General features: G+C 34.5%; 1 protein-coding gene across 2 annotated transcripts in view; it reads left to right on the top strand.

Annotated features, from left to right (window-relative positions):
- Window positions 1-14,996, top strand: part of LOC145694783 (mitochondrial sodium/calcium exchanger protein-like) — a 177,142-nt gene that overhangs the window by 91,640 nt on the left and 70,506 nt on the right. For both annotated transcript variants that reach the window (XM_081771418.1, XM_081771417.1), the window contains exons 9-12: window positions 2,113-2,225; window positions 2,479-2,611; window positions 8,447-8,568; window positions 12,674-12,827. In XM_081771418.1, the coding sequence (XP_081627544.1) occupies window positions 2,113-2,225; window positions 2,479-2,611; window positions 8,447-8,568; window positions 12,674-12,827 (522 nt within the window). The remainder of the gene's footprint in view (window positions 1-2,112; window positions 2,226-2,478; window positions 2,612-8,446; window positions 8,569-12,673; window positions 12,828-14,996) is intronic.

Raw genomic sequence — 14,996 nt, 5'->3', positions numbered from 1 at the left:
AACTTAAAATATACAAAACGGTAATCATGCCTGTTGTTTTGTATGGCTGCGAAACATGGTCACTTACTCTGAGGGAAGAACATAGACTGAAAGTATTTGAGAACAAGATCCTGAGACGAATATTCGGACCCAAGAGGAACGGGAATGGGGAATGGCGGAAACTTCATAACGAGGAACTACATAATTTATATGGTTTACCCAACATTGTTAGGGTCGTCAAGTCTAGGAGGCTTAGGTGGGCGGGTCATGTAGCTACAATGGAAGAAAGTAGAAACGCTTTCAAAGTCTTGACAGGAAGACCAATCGGAAAACGACCATTAGGAAGACCTAGGCGCAGATGGGAGGACAATATTAAGATGGATCTCGCAGAGATTGTAATACAAAGTAGAAACTGGATGCAGTTAGCTAAGGATAGAAGTCAGTGGAGAGCTTTTGTGAACGCGGCATTGAACCTCCGGGTTCCATAGGCCATAGAGTTAGTTAGTTAGTTTCATTGAATATAGACGAAGTGATTTTTTTTACGTTTCCTACCAAAGTTAATAAACAATTTCTTCGACTAGCAGAAACCATCACAACAAATCTGCTTCTATGTACACATATTTGTCAAATAAGAGAACCTATTTTCGTTTTCTAACTTTTCATCAAATGCAATAAATGTATCGCCTTTTAAAGCATGTTGCTGACAATAGTAGACATATTCAATGTACACTCATATCCCAAATGATTGTTGCATATCTATTACTGTCTTCTTGTAAGAATATAATTTGATAATGATTTTGCATTGTACTTTTAATACTGAGACTATGTGTATAATCGAGAAATGTATATTTGTGGTAAATATCATAGGAAAAGAATTATAAATACGAAAATTAGAATGAGTAAAACAAAATGTTGCTAAATGGAATAGAAAGTTTTATTGTAGTTTTATTCTTATTTACTGCTCTTTTGTCATGAAATTTGCCACATACATGTCTTTGCCGATTATACACATACTAACATTATAAGAAATACCGGGCGAATCCGTTATCAAATTATATTCCTACAATAATATATTTATAGACATGCGACAATAATTTTAGACATGAGTGTACATAAAACTATCTGATTTGAACATTACATACAAAAGTGTATATTAAGACTTTATTTTTAAATTGTGAAATTTTATGTCATGTAATAAAGTTTGTGTTAAAGTGATGATGAAAAATTGTTTATCAGAGGTACAGTTAACTTATTATATATATATATATATATATGTTTTGAGTTAATGTAAAATAATTTAACGCTATCAGTAAAGGTCCAAATACAGTACATAAATAAATAAAGATAAAAATGTTTCCTTGATTCAGCAAAAGTTGCCAAGATACTAGCAAACCTTTGAAAAGAAACACCTATTATATATATATATATATATCGTGCGTTCTAAAAATGACATCCACGGACTACAGAACACTATTTTACAAGTCAAAATAAAGCAAAGTAGCATATCTTTCGGTTCCTCGTCTGGAAACGCGAATTGCACTATGTGGCAACGTCGCATATAAAGAAACACTGAGAAGATCTACCAACCTATCAATTAGTTTAGATCAATTCTTTCCAAATGGAAGTTAAAATCCATATACATTTACACTAGCATGACTTGTTAGCATAACAATCGATGTAACTGTTTAATGGATTCGTAGAGCAATGCTAATGGTTTCAGGTTAATCTGCAATTTGCCACACAGTGAAATTTTGATTCCTTATAGCGACTGAAGGAGGCCCTGGAGAGTATGCCATTATATAGGATTTTCTTTTTATTTTGATCTGAAGAAGAGTGGTGTGTTGTTCGTGAGCGCCATTTTTAGAACATCCGATTTATATTTGTATTGTTTTTCAGTAGAAACAAAGGGTATCAGAAAAGAATATTATTACGGAAATTATTTTAATGTAAAAACCTTAGTATCCGAAGTAGGTTAATTGAATTTTTTTCTACATTCCTCTGATAATTATTTTCTTTTTATTTATAACATGAAAATTAAAAAAAAAAAAAAAATAGTCTAATATGTTTGTGTTAGTTGTGTTTTCTAAATGTGTGTATTAGATATTATATCTAATATTTATCCGTGTTCCATAGATGTAGCAGAACAACCAAGCTTAATAAAGGAGATGTTAGAGGAAATGTACCCAATTGATAGAATAACATGGAGACATTCCAGATGGTATCAGAAGTTGGCAGAAATTATCAAAGTGAGATAATTTTATTTCTGTTATTTTCCTTTTTGTATCTTCAAGAAACTTTATTCTTAGTTTGGTTATATTTTAGATTTAAATTGTCAGTGCGTACTATGTATATTACAATCTATGGTATAAAGATCTTGTAAGAATTAAAACACTTCTAACTATATCCTTGAACAGAAGTATTATTTTTCTTTTCGTTCAAGTGAATGTTTTTACCTATATCTATCTCAAGATTTTAAAAGTTGATAATTTTGTTTTTCAGATTCCAGTGCTTCTGATTATGAAGTTATTAATTCCTGTGGTAAACTTCACAGCTTACAAGAGCGGCTGGTGCAAGTTGTTGAATATGCTACACTGTGTTACTACGCCAATGTTCACAATATTCGCTACCAGAAGTGAGTATTCCATGAATTAAATTCTAATATTGAGTAAAAGAAAAATGTTAGTGATTCACATTTTACGCCTTGATTTTTTTTTTTTTTATGTCACCAGCTTATCTCACAATGTCAGTATCATGTCGTGTTTAAAAAATCGTATATTTTATCTTTTCTACACCTTTATATATTTGACCTGTTTTGTTATTTGAAGGTAAATGTGTTGGATACAGTTGAATCCATAGTGTTGAAGAGTAAAGTTAACAAGAAAAAACAAATCTCCGTATTGAATGCTAACTACACAATGAACTCAATGCTATATACCAAAGTATTAGGAATTAGATTTCTGGGGTTTCGGCAGCTATTGACACGTTATTCTGTCGTGTATGAGGGATGACGTCCCTCGGCGATCAAAATACCCGGGAGATTTGGGGGAAAGAAAGGAGTAGGAAAGGAAGAAAGTCGCCTGGGACAATTATGTAATGTACCATTCCGGGATTTGCCTGGTGTGAATGAGGAAAGCCCAGGAAAATCTCATTCCAGATGGTTGGACTAATAAGCTTTCACACTTGTTCTACCGGCCAATCCACCACAGAATTTACCAAATCCTGTTTGTATTTGCTAACAAGCTCGGGAAGTAACAGCTCAGTTCACCAAAAATTCAGCAGAACCTTTAAACACAGTACTTTGGAAACAGGTAGGTATGATTAAAAATGGGTCCTTTGCGCGATATTTTGAAATATATAACTTATCCTCTTTGATTGAAAAGGTATTTTGAAACTTTCCATCTTTAATAAATTTTATAAACTTGAAGACCTTTTTTTTAGAGTAATTATGAATTAGAGTATAAGAGAAACGTCTGTAATTGCACAGAAGATAAACTTTCTATCATTGAATTCTCTTCATAGAATTGTAAGTCAGTAAACAATAACTCTAACACAGCAGTGGAGAGGTTTCAATAATGCCTTAAGGTCTCATCGTAAACAAAGGGAAAAATCCAAACTATACATCTTCATGGGAGAAAGTGGGCAACGCCTTAGGCTGCCAACGTTGAAAGGGACCGACTGACTCCTGGGAAAAGGAGTCAGCCTCTGCTAGGTTCCAACAGTCTCCTCGGAGGGAGGATGAGCGAGAGGTCAGGGCACCTTCTTGTCCTTAGGAGGGAAAACTGTCCTAAAAGGTAGATGAATCAGAAGGTGTCAACGGCATAGAGTATAAGGGGAGTGCCGGTCCTGGGTTCGAGTTCCGGATGTCCGTGTTCGAAGCGCCAGATATAAGGTGTTGGGTTCGACTACCGTTTGTTCCCGTGACGAAAGCCAGATATAATAATATTGGGATTCGAACCTTGGATCTCTTTTGGAGTCTTCTTAAGAACATCATTCATTTGTAAAAGACTAATAGATCCAATAAGGAACTGGCAAGTAAACAAAGTCTCACTCCCACGGTCCTAGGATTCGGGCGTTAAACGTATCAGAGGCATAAGCCGAATACCCACCGTCGCTGTTACGTCAGCTCCAAAATACACTGGTCAATATCTGTAAAAGAATACAAGGTGGGACAGCAATGCATGATCGACGCCAGATGGATAATGGGAGACGAAAGTAAATGTTTGAACTTCTCTATTGATAGATATCTTACCTTCTGATAATCACTTTATGTCGCATACGCTTTAACTTGTACACATTGTAACCACTAAAAGAAATGCATAACTGATTAAACACATCTAGTTAACACTATCTTCATGTTTAGGAATAATAACAAGAATTGTAGGTAACTTTGTATTGATATTCACTTTTGTTGGGTATAATACATATGATCTAAAACAATACTAATATTTTCATATTACTTTTAACATTTCACTCGAAAAGAAACTGGCCCAAAGATTTCGGAACGACACGTAAGCGCGCACGACGATTCCGGCGACTATACGGAATAAAATTCACTGGTGAATTGTTGAGTAAAAATGAGTTCTGCGTCGTTTTCAATTTTAGAACGCACTAACAAATAGTTGATTTCCATTGCTGGATATCGGTGAGTTGAATGTCCCATTCCTTGACATACAACAGGGTTCTTCTACAAAATCGTTGTATTGGTGAGGGAAATGCGTAAGAACAATTCTTTTAACACATACGCATGTTTTTTCCTTGCTATTGGAACATAATTTATACACTTGTCACTGCTTCCTGCTTTCACATTACATTTTATACATATAAAATTCAAATAATATTCATGTTCGTTTTAAGTTTTAAAATTAAACTTAGTTTGAGCACATCTTGGATACGTCCAATTTACTTGGTAAGGGATGACGCTCTCTTTTACATTACGATGAATGCTTTTCTCTCTCCTTTGAGAGTATATACACTTGCAGCTTCACATATTGAAAGAGAATGAGAGTCCTCTCTCTGGACCTCTTCCTGAGTCGCATAGTTGCCAGTTAGCGGCGCAAGAATACACTGACAAAATTAAAATATAGTTCGTAGAAAACATTAAGTTTTTGCGTTATTATATTGTTAATAATATATAATGAATGGTTCATAGGTTAATAGAAATCACATTAAAACACTGATTGTTCCAATAAGTTGTAGAATTGACGATTATTAATAATTTTTACATTGTCACGTAAAAATCTGTCATCGTCATGAGGGCTTGTGCGTGGGCGTTTACAACGAGAGTAGCTAATTTTTTCCTCCAAATATGGGCTGACGGGAGGAAGCAAGACTGTCTAGAAAAGTAAGGTACCTTTTGGGTGAGAAATTCCTGAGCATTATTCTCCTCCAACTGTTAGCTGATTGCATTATATTTCTAAGAATTGACGCTGGGGAAATACGAGGGTTGGTTTAAAAATCCAAGCCAATCCATACTGTTACAAGAGATGTGAAAAAAAAAATGGGAATTCTATCACATTATTTTTTCCTAAGAGGGACGAAGAAGGAGAATGAGCATAATGATGGTTCTTCCTGAGGTAAAACATTTCGAGTATAAAATATTCTCCTCGTTCGAATCTCCGGTGAGGACTACTCCTGGAGGGAAGAATCATCAATGAAGAAAATGATAATAACTTTCATTTCAGCATAGGAACCTGGGGAGTACGAACTTTACGACGTGCGAGAAAACTTGAAAATTGAGAAGCAGAAATCGATTTATGTAGTAGAATTGAGTGAGGTGCGATAGTTAAAAAATGTGAAATGGTGTCGGGGAATTACACAATATTCTTTTCGAGTAGCGATAAGGCCAAGAATGGTGTCGCGATAGCAATGCGAAACGAAATAGCAAAAAGCCAAAGCAAAATGCTGTGGTGACCACTTTATGCTTGTAAAACTAAGTGCAAAATCAGTGGATACCGTGATAATGCAAGTATATATGACAACTATCTCCTATGATGACAATGAAGTAGAAGAAATATATGAAAAGATTAGTGACAGATTGCATCAAGAGAGGAGAGATAAAGTCAATGTCATTTTAATGGGAAACTTCAGCAGCGTGATGGGAGAAGAAGCTGTGAATACTGTGGTGGGAACATTGAACTAGACAGAGAAACGCATGGAGCCAGGTGCTTATTGACTTTTGTAGGCAACATGATATGAGAGTGATGAATACTAATTTGAGAAAAGAAAAACCAAGATGTAGACGTGAAAAAAAAAAACAGGAGACAAGAAACGCTACCAAATAGATTACATTCTTGTCGTTTCATCGTTTCAGGAGTAGTGTACGGGATGGAGCTACCAGGAGCATACATTGATTCGGGTCACAGTCTCCTAGTGGTGGAAGTGCAAATCTGGCTATAATAATAATAATAATAATAATAATAATAATAATAATAATAATAATAATAATAATAATAATAATAATAATAATAATAATAATAATAATAGGAGGAGAAATCAAAAATGGAATTTCTAACGTCTAAGAAGGACAGTGATATGAAATAAGAGATAACGAAACATTTTGTACAGTTGACAATATGGTGAACAGCGTAGAAAATAGCTAAAAAAAAAAGTTAAGCAAAATACAGTCAAGAACATTGGCAAGATGGAAAGAGCACTGAGAAAACCGTGGGCAACTGAAGAGATGCTTAAGAAAATGGGGGAACGCAGAAGGACAAAAACTACGGAATCAAAGAATACGAAAGGTTGTATAATGAATTGAAAAGATAAACTAACAGAGCCAGAGAAAAGTACATGGAAGAGATATATATCAAGAAATAATGGAACTTCAGAGACGCGGAAGACATGATCTGATGTATCAGAAAGCACAGTAATTGGAAGGGAAATCTAACACAAATATACGCACGTTTAAAATCGAAGCTCGACCAAGTCACGTAGCCACTGACTATTACCACATCCTTAGGATTTGGGAGAGGTACATAAAGGATCTATATAACCGGAAGAACCGCGCAAGAGATATTCCAATCGGAGCAGAGGAAGAAGTGGATGATGAAGAAAAAGGACCCAGTACATTGAAAAGTGAAGTAGTACAAACTATCAAAGACATACGAAGGAGGAAGGCCACTGGAGACGATGATACACCAGCGGATTTGCTCAACGGATTAGGAAACAATGCAAAGAAAATACTGACTTCATTTATTAACAAGATATACCTAATTAGAGAGTGAAAAGAAAAGGCACCAGAGATGCTATTGAGTTGATGAGAATTATATCAGAACAGGTTCTTGACGTAAGGGAAGAGTTGTGTTTGTGCTTCATCGACTGGCAGAAAGATTTCGATCTGGTGAATTGAACCAGACTTCTGAAGATCTTTAAGAAATCGGGGTCAACTAGAGAAATCGATTACTTATTCGCGACACGTACACAGAACAAAGAGTAAAGTTGGGCTTGAATCTAGAAGAAACCAATGGAGTGCAGATTGGGAGAGAAGTCACACAAGGCTGTAGTATGTCACCCCAATCAAGCAACGTTTCCAGTGCTCTTTAAAAACGAAAACGTTAATGGAAGTTGGAGATTTCAAGTTTGAAGGGCAGATCATTAACAAGTTTAGGTAGGCGGATGATACGGTTATTTTAGCTAGAACTGAAGAAGGACTACAGGATATGATGGATAAAATAGTTGCCACTGGGAAACAATATGGAATGGAAATCAACAACGAAAAGTCGAAAGTCATGAGAATATCCCGTGGAAACACACCTCTACGGATCTGATTAAAACAAACATAGCCTGAAGAGGTCGATCATTTTAAATATCTGGGACGTCTTGTGATGAGATACACTTATTGGAAGAAAGAGATCAGGTTAAAAACTCCCGTGGCCAAAGAGGCTCAAGTGCTATACATGTATATGGAGTATTGCATTGTATGGTTCGGAGATTTTGGACTTTACGGAAGTTAGAAGAGAATTATTTAGAAAGCTTCGAAATGTGATGTTGGAGGAAGATGGAGGAGATAGCGAAGAGAATAACAAATGAACATGTTTTAACACGGGTAGGAGAGATGTCATTTAAATAATTGCAATTAGCCAGCATTCTTCGTAGGAAGACCAATTGGATTGGGCACATTGGGCACAAGAAAAAGTTTAAGAAGACGGAAAGATAGAAGGAGAGCAAAGAGTAGGAAGAAAAACACAACTGATTAAATTTATATTAGTAGGGTTTAAGTCCATCTATAAATAAGAATGCAGGGCTTTCTAAAGTATTAAAAAATGATGCTAGTTTTTTTTCTTGAACAAAGGTATGGAACATTAACATCAAACTTAAGTTTTATCATTTCTTCCCAGTTCTATAGAATGATTCTGTCAATCCATTTAAAGAGTGTGGATAATTTACTATAATTTAGTAATACGTTTAATTTTTATTGTAATCATGAAAGATTAAACTTTCAAACGATTATTTTTCCGTATTTTTCCAGATGCATTTCACGACTTAGGAAATGGTTTTCCCCTCTGGTTGCTTGTGCTTATTATAGGTCTTTGTGTAGCTGTTCTTGTCCACTGGACTTCAAAACAAGAGCATCCACCTCCATACCACAATGTAAGTCTACTTCTTCTTATTATTAGTTGCTTTGTAATACTTAATAATTAGAGGTGTCTATTGAAGGAAGTAAACTGACGCAGGATTACAATTACTAAATTAAATTCAGGAATACGTCTAAATATTAATGCCGATATTTTCAATAGGCACCTATACCTTCCTCAGCGGCTTACTTATTTACTTCTGCTATTTGAAATAGTAATGTGTGTTTATATAAATAAGAAAACCAGTGTAGAAGGTGGGGATATCTATTGAATATTTCGGCATTAATAAATATTTGGATACATCCTTGAGTTTAATTAAGTTCGAATGTCATTTAAATAATTGCAATTAGTATAGGATCATTAGTTTTCTTTCAAAATATAATATTACATGTGCTATTGTAAATAAGCTTTAAAAAATCTACATCCTGGTGTAACTTTTCTTACTCCTCTCTTCGGCTCCAATGCACTTTCTCACTTAACTGGTGTATGATACAATGAAATTGGTGTTGGTATACACTTCAAAATAACGGCTTAGGCCCAGGTGCGGAATTTAACGCCTACGCAACCATCCATCTAAGTAATTTGTGCTGTTAGCAACTAAATATTGTTTTGATTACTTTAATGTACAAGAATTTTAGGAATGATAAAAAAAAAAAAAAAAAAAATCAAAAGATCGCGATCTTGCAAATAATTAGTTTTTGGATTAGGGGCCACATAATTTTTGAACGGTCCCTAAATCGAGTTCTCGTATTTTTTTAGAGAATAAGCACATCATACTGAGTTAAGTGATAGCGTGGGTTTTGCTACACTATATGTAGTTCTCCAGATATAAGTCTTACAAGAAATTTTTTTATTGAATTACATTGGATCTTTAGATCCAATAATCTTTTAACGTAGATAAAAAGTGATAGTTTATATGAAATTCAAAAAGAAAATAAACATTTATGACTGTACCACGAATGAAACCCAGTTGTACAGTTTTCGTTCTTTAACTCTCATTGAATTCGGATCTATGATGGATATGTATGAGAACAAGTGCTTCCTCCATTCACCACATGGGTAATATATGAATAGGTGGAAACCATAACGGTAAAAGTATACAAATTCTGTTTCCTAGAAAAACGAGTTTAAAGTTGCTGATTCCATAAGTTTCATAAGAGAAATGAGATTATAAACAACTGTATCTTTAGCAAATAACATTATTGTGCTTAGATATCTTCATCACATGAACTCCCTTGTGTGTAATTGTCAATTATGAACTTATCTCAATTTTGATCAAAATGTTACTTATACCGTTATGTTTTTTTACTCACTTATATCTTAATGTTATCTTTTTGAGACCTTATAAATAATCTGATCATTGCATTGACAGCTCACAGGAGGGTAAATGAACTGTCATAATTCAGTATGCTTTCCCGATGTTTTTCACATTCGGAAAGAGTGTTTGGTTACCAAAAGTTCACTGCGGTGTGCCTAGCATGATCAAATATGATAATATGGACCTGAGTTGTGCTGGTCGCCTCCAAATGAAAATTCAGAAACCAGATACTGTTCTTGGTTTCGAAAATTGGACCAGATATCAAACATACATTGATTATGAAAGATCTCATAACCCTCATATTTTCATTCTTTCCTGTGTCTCTGACTGTTGATTTTTTTCTTAAATTACAGGAACAAACATTGTGTTTTCACTTCTCGTTACTCTTTCATACCTTGACGTGGTTAAATGATTTGGTTGAAGTCATAACTATTACTCTTTCTGTTAGTCTGTTATTTGTTTGCGTTGGTGTTCAAAATGTATATATTGTAAATAATAGAAGAAAACACAAAAAAAGTGTAATAACGGTTATTAATGAAGGAGGTGTCAACCAAAAGAGTACTTGTCACCAAAAGTTCCAAATTGAGATTTCAATGAGATATTATCTTTCATTTGCAACTCTATCGAATAAAACACATTTGGAACTTTTGGTGTTATCACGTCATCCCGATCCCGTTCAGTGAAGCATCGGGAAACTATTGCCACGCCAAAGTGATGTGGATCGTTCGACCAAGAAGAATTTCATCAATAATATGGAGAAAAGAATTATGCAAATAAGCAGTGAAGAAAACAAAGCAGAACAAAGTATACAATCATTCCATAAGCCGCTAGAGAATAATGGATACGATAGAAAAAAGTTGATGTGCAGAAGATGGGAGAACAAAAACGGAGAAAGAGAAGAAAGAAGACGAGAAGGAGAACGAAGTGAAGGAGGGATAATAAAAAGAAAAATGTGGTGGGGGATATAAAGTTTGGGAGAAGAAACAGAAATTATTAAAAGAATGATTAAGAATATGGGAGACATATTAACATATAGAAAAGGAAGCAAGAGACTACTGGAAGTAATAAGGGAGAAAAGAAGGAAGAAGAGAGAAGAAGAATAAGGGACATTGATGGAGAAAAGCAGGAGTGATCTACAAAATTCAGTGCAGCGAGTGTGATATGTGTCATATTGGAGAAACTGGAAAGAGACTTAGAGAACGTATAAAACAACATAAAGATGACGCTAGATTAGAGAGGGACAAAAATGCGGTCTACAAACACAAAAGGGACACGGGACATGCAGTTAATTGGAAACAAGTAAAAATTCTAGGCGAAGAAGATAGAAGTATAGGGGATTTGTTGCTGCCAGGAGTCAATCAGAAGAAAGATGTCTCAGTTGTTGTATGTATATAAGATTGTACAGTTATCCTGTATCTCAAAGTGTCTAATGAAGCCAAAAAGTTAGTTGGTGAAACAGTAACACGTATTTAATTTTCAATGAAAATATATGGTTTTGCTCAGCAAATAATAAGTGTGTATTTAAAAATACAGAGTTAAAAAAAAAAAAAACTTCTCTCTATGTTTTACCACCTGGAAAGTTGCATTTCATCCTGTTGCGGCCGTAAAAGTTTTTTTTTTCATATTGCTAAAAACTGTTTCAGATTCAGGTGGATATGCACATTTTTGGAACAACTCATCAATTGTGATATGTAAGAGACTGTCACTATTTCAATTAGACATTTATAAATTATGGCTAGAACTTATCTCAATATTTCCATTTTTCAATGTCTGAACAGACTAATTTTTGGAACAGTTCAGTGTTAAATATAATCATTATTACAAATTTATTATCAAATTTATTACTTTGATAAAGTGGATACTTTCAAATATCTAGGATCAATATTAACAGACGAAAACCATATTCACAAAGAAATCAAATGTCGACTAAAAGCAGAGAATTCGTGTTATTACTCAGTTCAAAATCTCTTGTCGTCGCGAATTCTGTCGAGGAATTTGAAACTTAAAATATATTAAAACGATAATCATGTCTGTTATTCTGTATGGTTGCAAAACATGTTCGCTTACTCTGAGGGAAGAAAATAGACAAAGTATTTGACAAGATCCTGAGACGAATATTCGGACCCAAGAGGAACAGGAATGGGAAATACCGGAAACTTCATAACAAGGAACTACATAATTTATACGGTTTACTAAACATTGGTATCTAGGAGGTTCAGGTGGGCAGGTCATGTAGCCAGGATGAAAGAAAATAGGAACGCTTTCAAAGTGTCAACTGGAAGACCAATCGAAAAACGACCACTAGGAAGACCTAGGCGCAGATGGGAGGACAATATTAAGATGAATCTCGCCGAAATAGGAATACAAAGTAGAAACTGGATCCAATTGGTTAACAATAGAAGTCAGTGGAGAGGTTTTGTGAACGCGGCATTGAACCTTCGGGCTCCATAGGCCTTAGAGTGAGTTAGTATTACAAATTTAACAATTGCTATCATACAAATTAAACAACGTTCAGTAATAATAATGATAATAATAATAATAATAATAATAATAATAATAATAATCATATAAACTTTTATCTGTTAACAGTTTTAGTTAATTTTTTTAATTAACTCGTATTCCGTAATTTTATTTCGTTCGTTCCTATATATACTATAATTCCTAATTGTAAAACTTCAATGTCAGACAGGAATGATGATGAAATATTAACGTTATGATGCGCTTAATATATTTAACAATATCGATCAATACTTGGCAATTATATGATTATTAATGCATGCCTATTAATTTTGCACTATTACAGGCGTTTGCATTTCTTGGCTTCTTTGGATCCGTCGTTCTGATCTACATGGTGGCCAACGAGATTGTAACTCTGTTGCGAGCTGTGGGTATTTTATTTGATCTCAGCGATGCAGTTCTTGGACTCTCGGTGCTTGCTTGGGGTAACAGCATTGGAGGTAGGAAATTATTTAGAAATTAAACATTTTTTAAAATATATTTTTCTTTCTCCATAGATTGAAAAAGCGATAGTTATACTTGAAATGATTGTGAAGACAATGTCGATTACTTCAGTATACTTGAGATCTGTTTTTTTTAAACAATAATTTTAATCTTTCTAACCAATTATACACTGCACCCAATATATTAATTTTATTCATTTATTTAGTGTGAAAATAGCTTTCTAGTTGTACAAAGAATTCTTCAGAGGAGCATTCTTAATTTAAATTCATTTTGTGTTCATTTACACAAAATTTCAAGTTTTACACCAGCTTCTACAGCAATAAGAATACGTATTTATTCAAAATTTCAGTATTTTACGCCTGACAGTTTCGGAGATCTGAAGAACGGCCAAAAATTATTTAAGCCTTTTTTCCTTGTCTTCTCTTATGGGTTGGGTGTAGCAAAAACCTGTCGTATTTGCAGTTTAGGTTGCAAAGGAAAACGTTGATACAAAATTTTGAGATTCTATTCGTACGCCTGATACTTTCGGAAATCTGGTAAACGAAAAAAAAAAAAAAAAAAAAAAAAAACTCCGTTAGGAGCTACATTTTCCAAGAACCCTCAAGCTTGTCTAAGGGTATGTTCATGGTTTTCAAATTTCTGCGAAAATAAAAGCTAATATTATTTTACAACATAACTCTTTTGTTCTTATAAAATGCAATTATCTAAAATAGCTGTTTTTTTTTTTTTTTCGGGCTCCTCTTATTGTTGACCAATTTATGTGTGTATATATATCTAAGTTAATTGCTATTCTATATGTTTTGGTTGTGCACATATTTTCAGCAATGAAGAATTTTCTCAAAATGGTGGATATCTTATATGAGTGGTTCTCAACAGTGGTCGTGGGGGGCGCGGTGGCTCAGTGGTAGAGCGTTCACCTCTGGTGCTTGGGGTCCCGGGTTCGATCCCAGCCCCCGCCAAGTGAACTTTGTGGTGGACAAACACCGTGCTCGTGGGTTTTCTCGGGGTTCTCCCGTTTCCTCCCACTTTCTTCATTCCACCATTTCACTCATCTCTCATCATCACCGTCTCCTTTAGCCTCACCGGCATAACCGTGGGACGTAAAACTCAAAGATTTCATTTCATTTTTCAACAGTGGTCGAAGTGAGACGGTATGCATGGTATACCATACCGCCTCTGCTTTTTCAGTGATGAAGACAATACCGTCTCTGTTTTTTCAGTAATCAAGACATACCGTTACTGGAAAGTGAGTTGTAATATAGAGCCTTTAATAAATCCTTTTTTATGCACACTAACTGACGAATAGCTTTGTACGTTAAAGATTTAATTTCTTATTTAGGAATAATTTCCACGTTGCTAACACCGATATTTTTGTTGTTTTCTCTACCTTTAGTTTTCAAAATTAAGTGCCTACAAAAAAAGTTCACCTCTTGCTCTTACGCAAGAACTCGTGTTGGTTGCAGATAAAGGTCCCATGACAGAAAGGAATGAATCATGGGCCAAATCCAAACAAAAAGTAGTGTATTGAGGCGACTCGTTTAAACTGAAATCGGAAAGTATTGTTATGAGTTCATCGGGACTTCTTTTGCGTCTGCAATGATACATAACTAAGTCCTATATTTACGAGAGGAAAAAATATATTTTATGCAATCAAAAAATCTGTTGTTTTCTCTTTTTTTTTTTTTTAAAAAAAAAAAGGTATTTTTGCATCTTTCTAATAATTGTATAACACTGTGAATACGTGTGCGGTAAGTGTATCCGTAATATTTAGATTTTTGTGGCGAATGCTTTTAGATAATTGAATCGGAAGTAAAATATTTTCAATATGGAAAAGTTTTTAGTAAAAATTAAAAAAAAAAAAAAATACATGCTTCCCCAATAAATTCATTTATCAGGAAGTTAATTCTCATGACATGAATTTCGCTGCATATCCTGATTATCTTACTAGAGCACAATGGGAGGCCAAATTTCCTTCCGGGGGTCTGGAATACCCTTCAGTCGAGTAGGAGTCCGGGAGTTGTCAAGCGAGAAATTGTTTAAAAATGTTCATATAAAAACTAGATTTTTGAGCATTTTCGTGTAGAATATAATTCTCCATAATACAACATAAGTTGATATTTATTTTTCTCAGAAAACTGCGGGCGGGGAGCAAAGCCCCTCCATGT

The sequence above is a fragment of the Thermobia domestica genome, chromosome 9 (assembly GCF_964235325.1).
Source record: "Thermobia domestica chromosome 9, izTheDome1.hap1.1, whole genome shotgun sequence".
Classification (NCBI taxonomy): domain Eukaryota; kingdom Metazoa; phylum Arthropoda; class Insecta; order Zygentoma; family Lepismatidae; genus Thermobia; species Thermobia domestica.
Note: the sequence above shows the minus strand (reverse complement) of the source record. Positions and strands in the feature narration are given on the sequence as shown.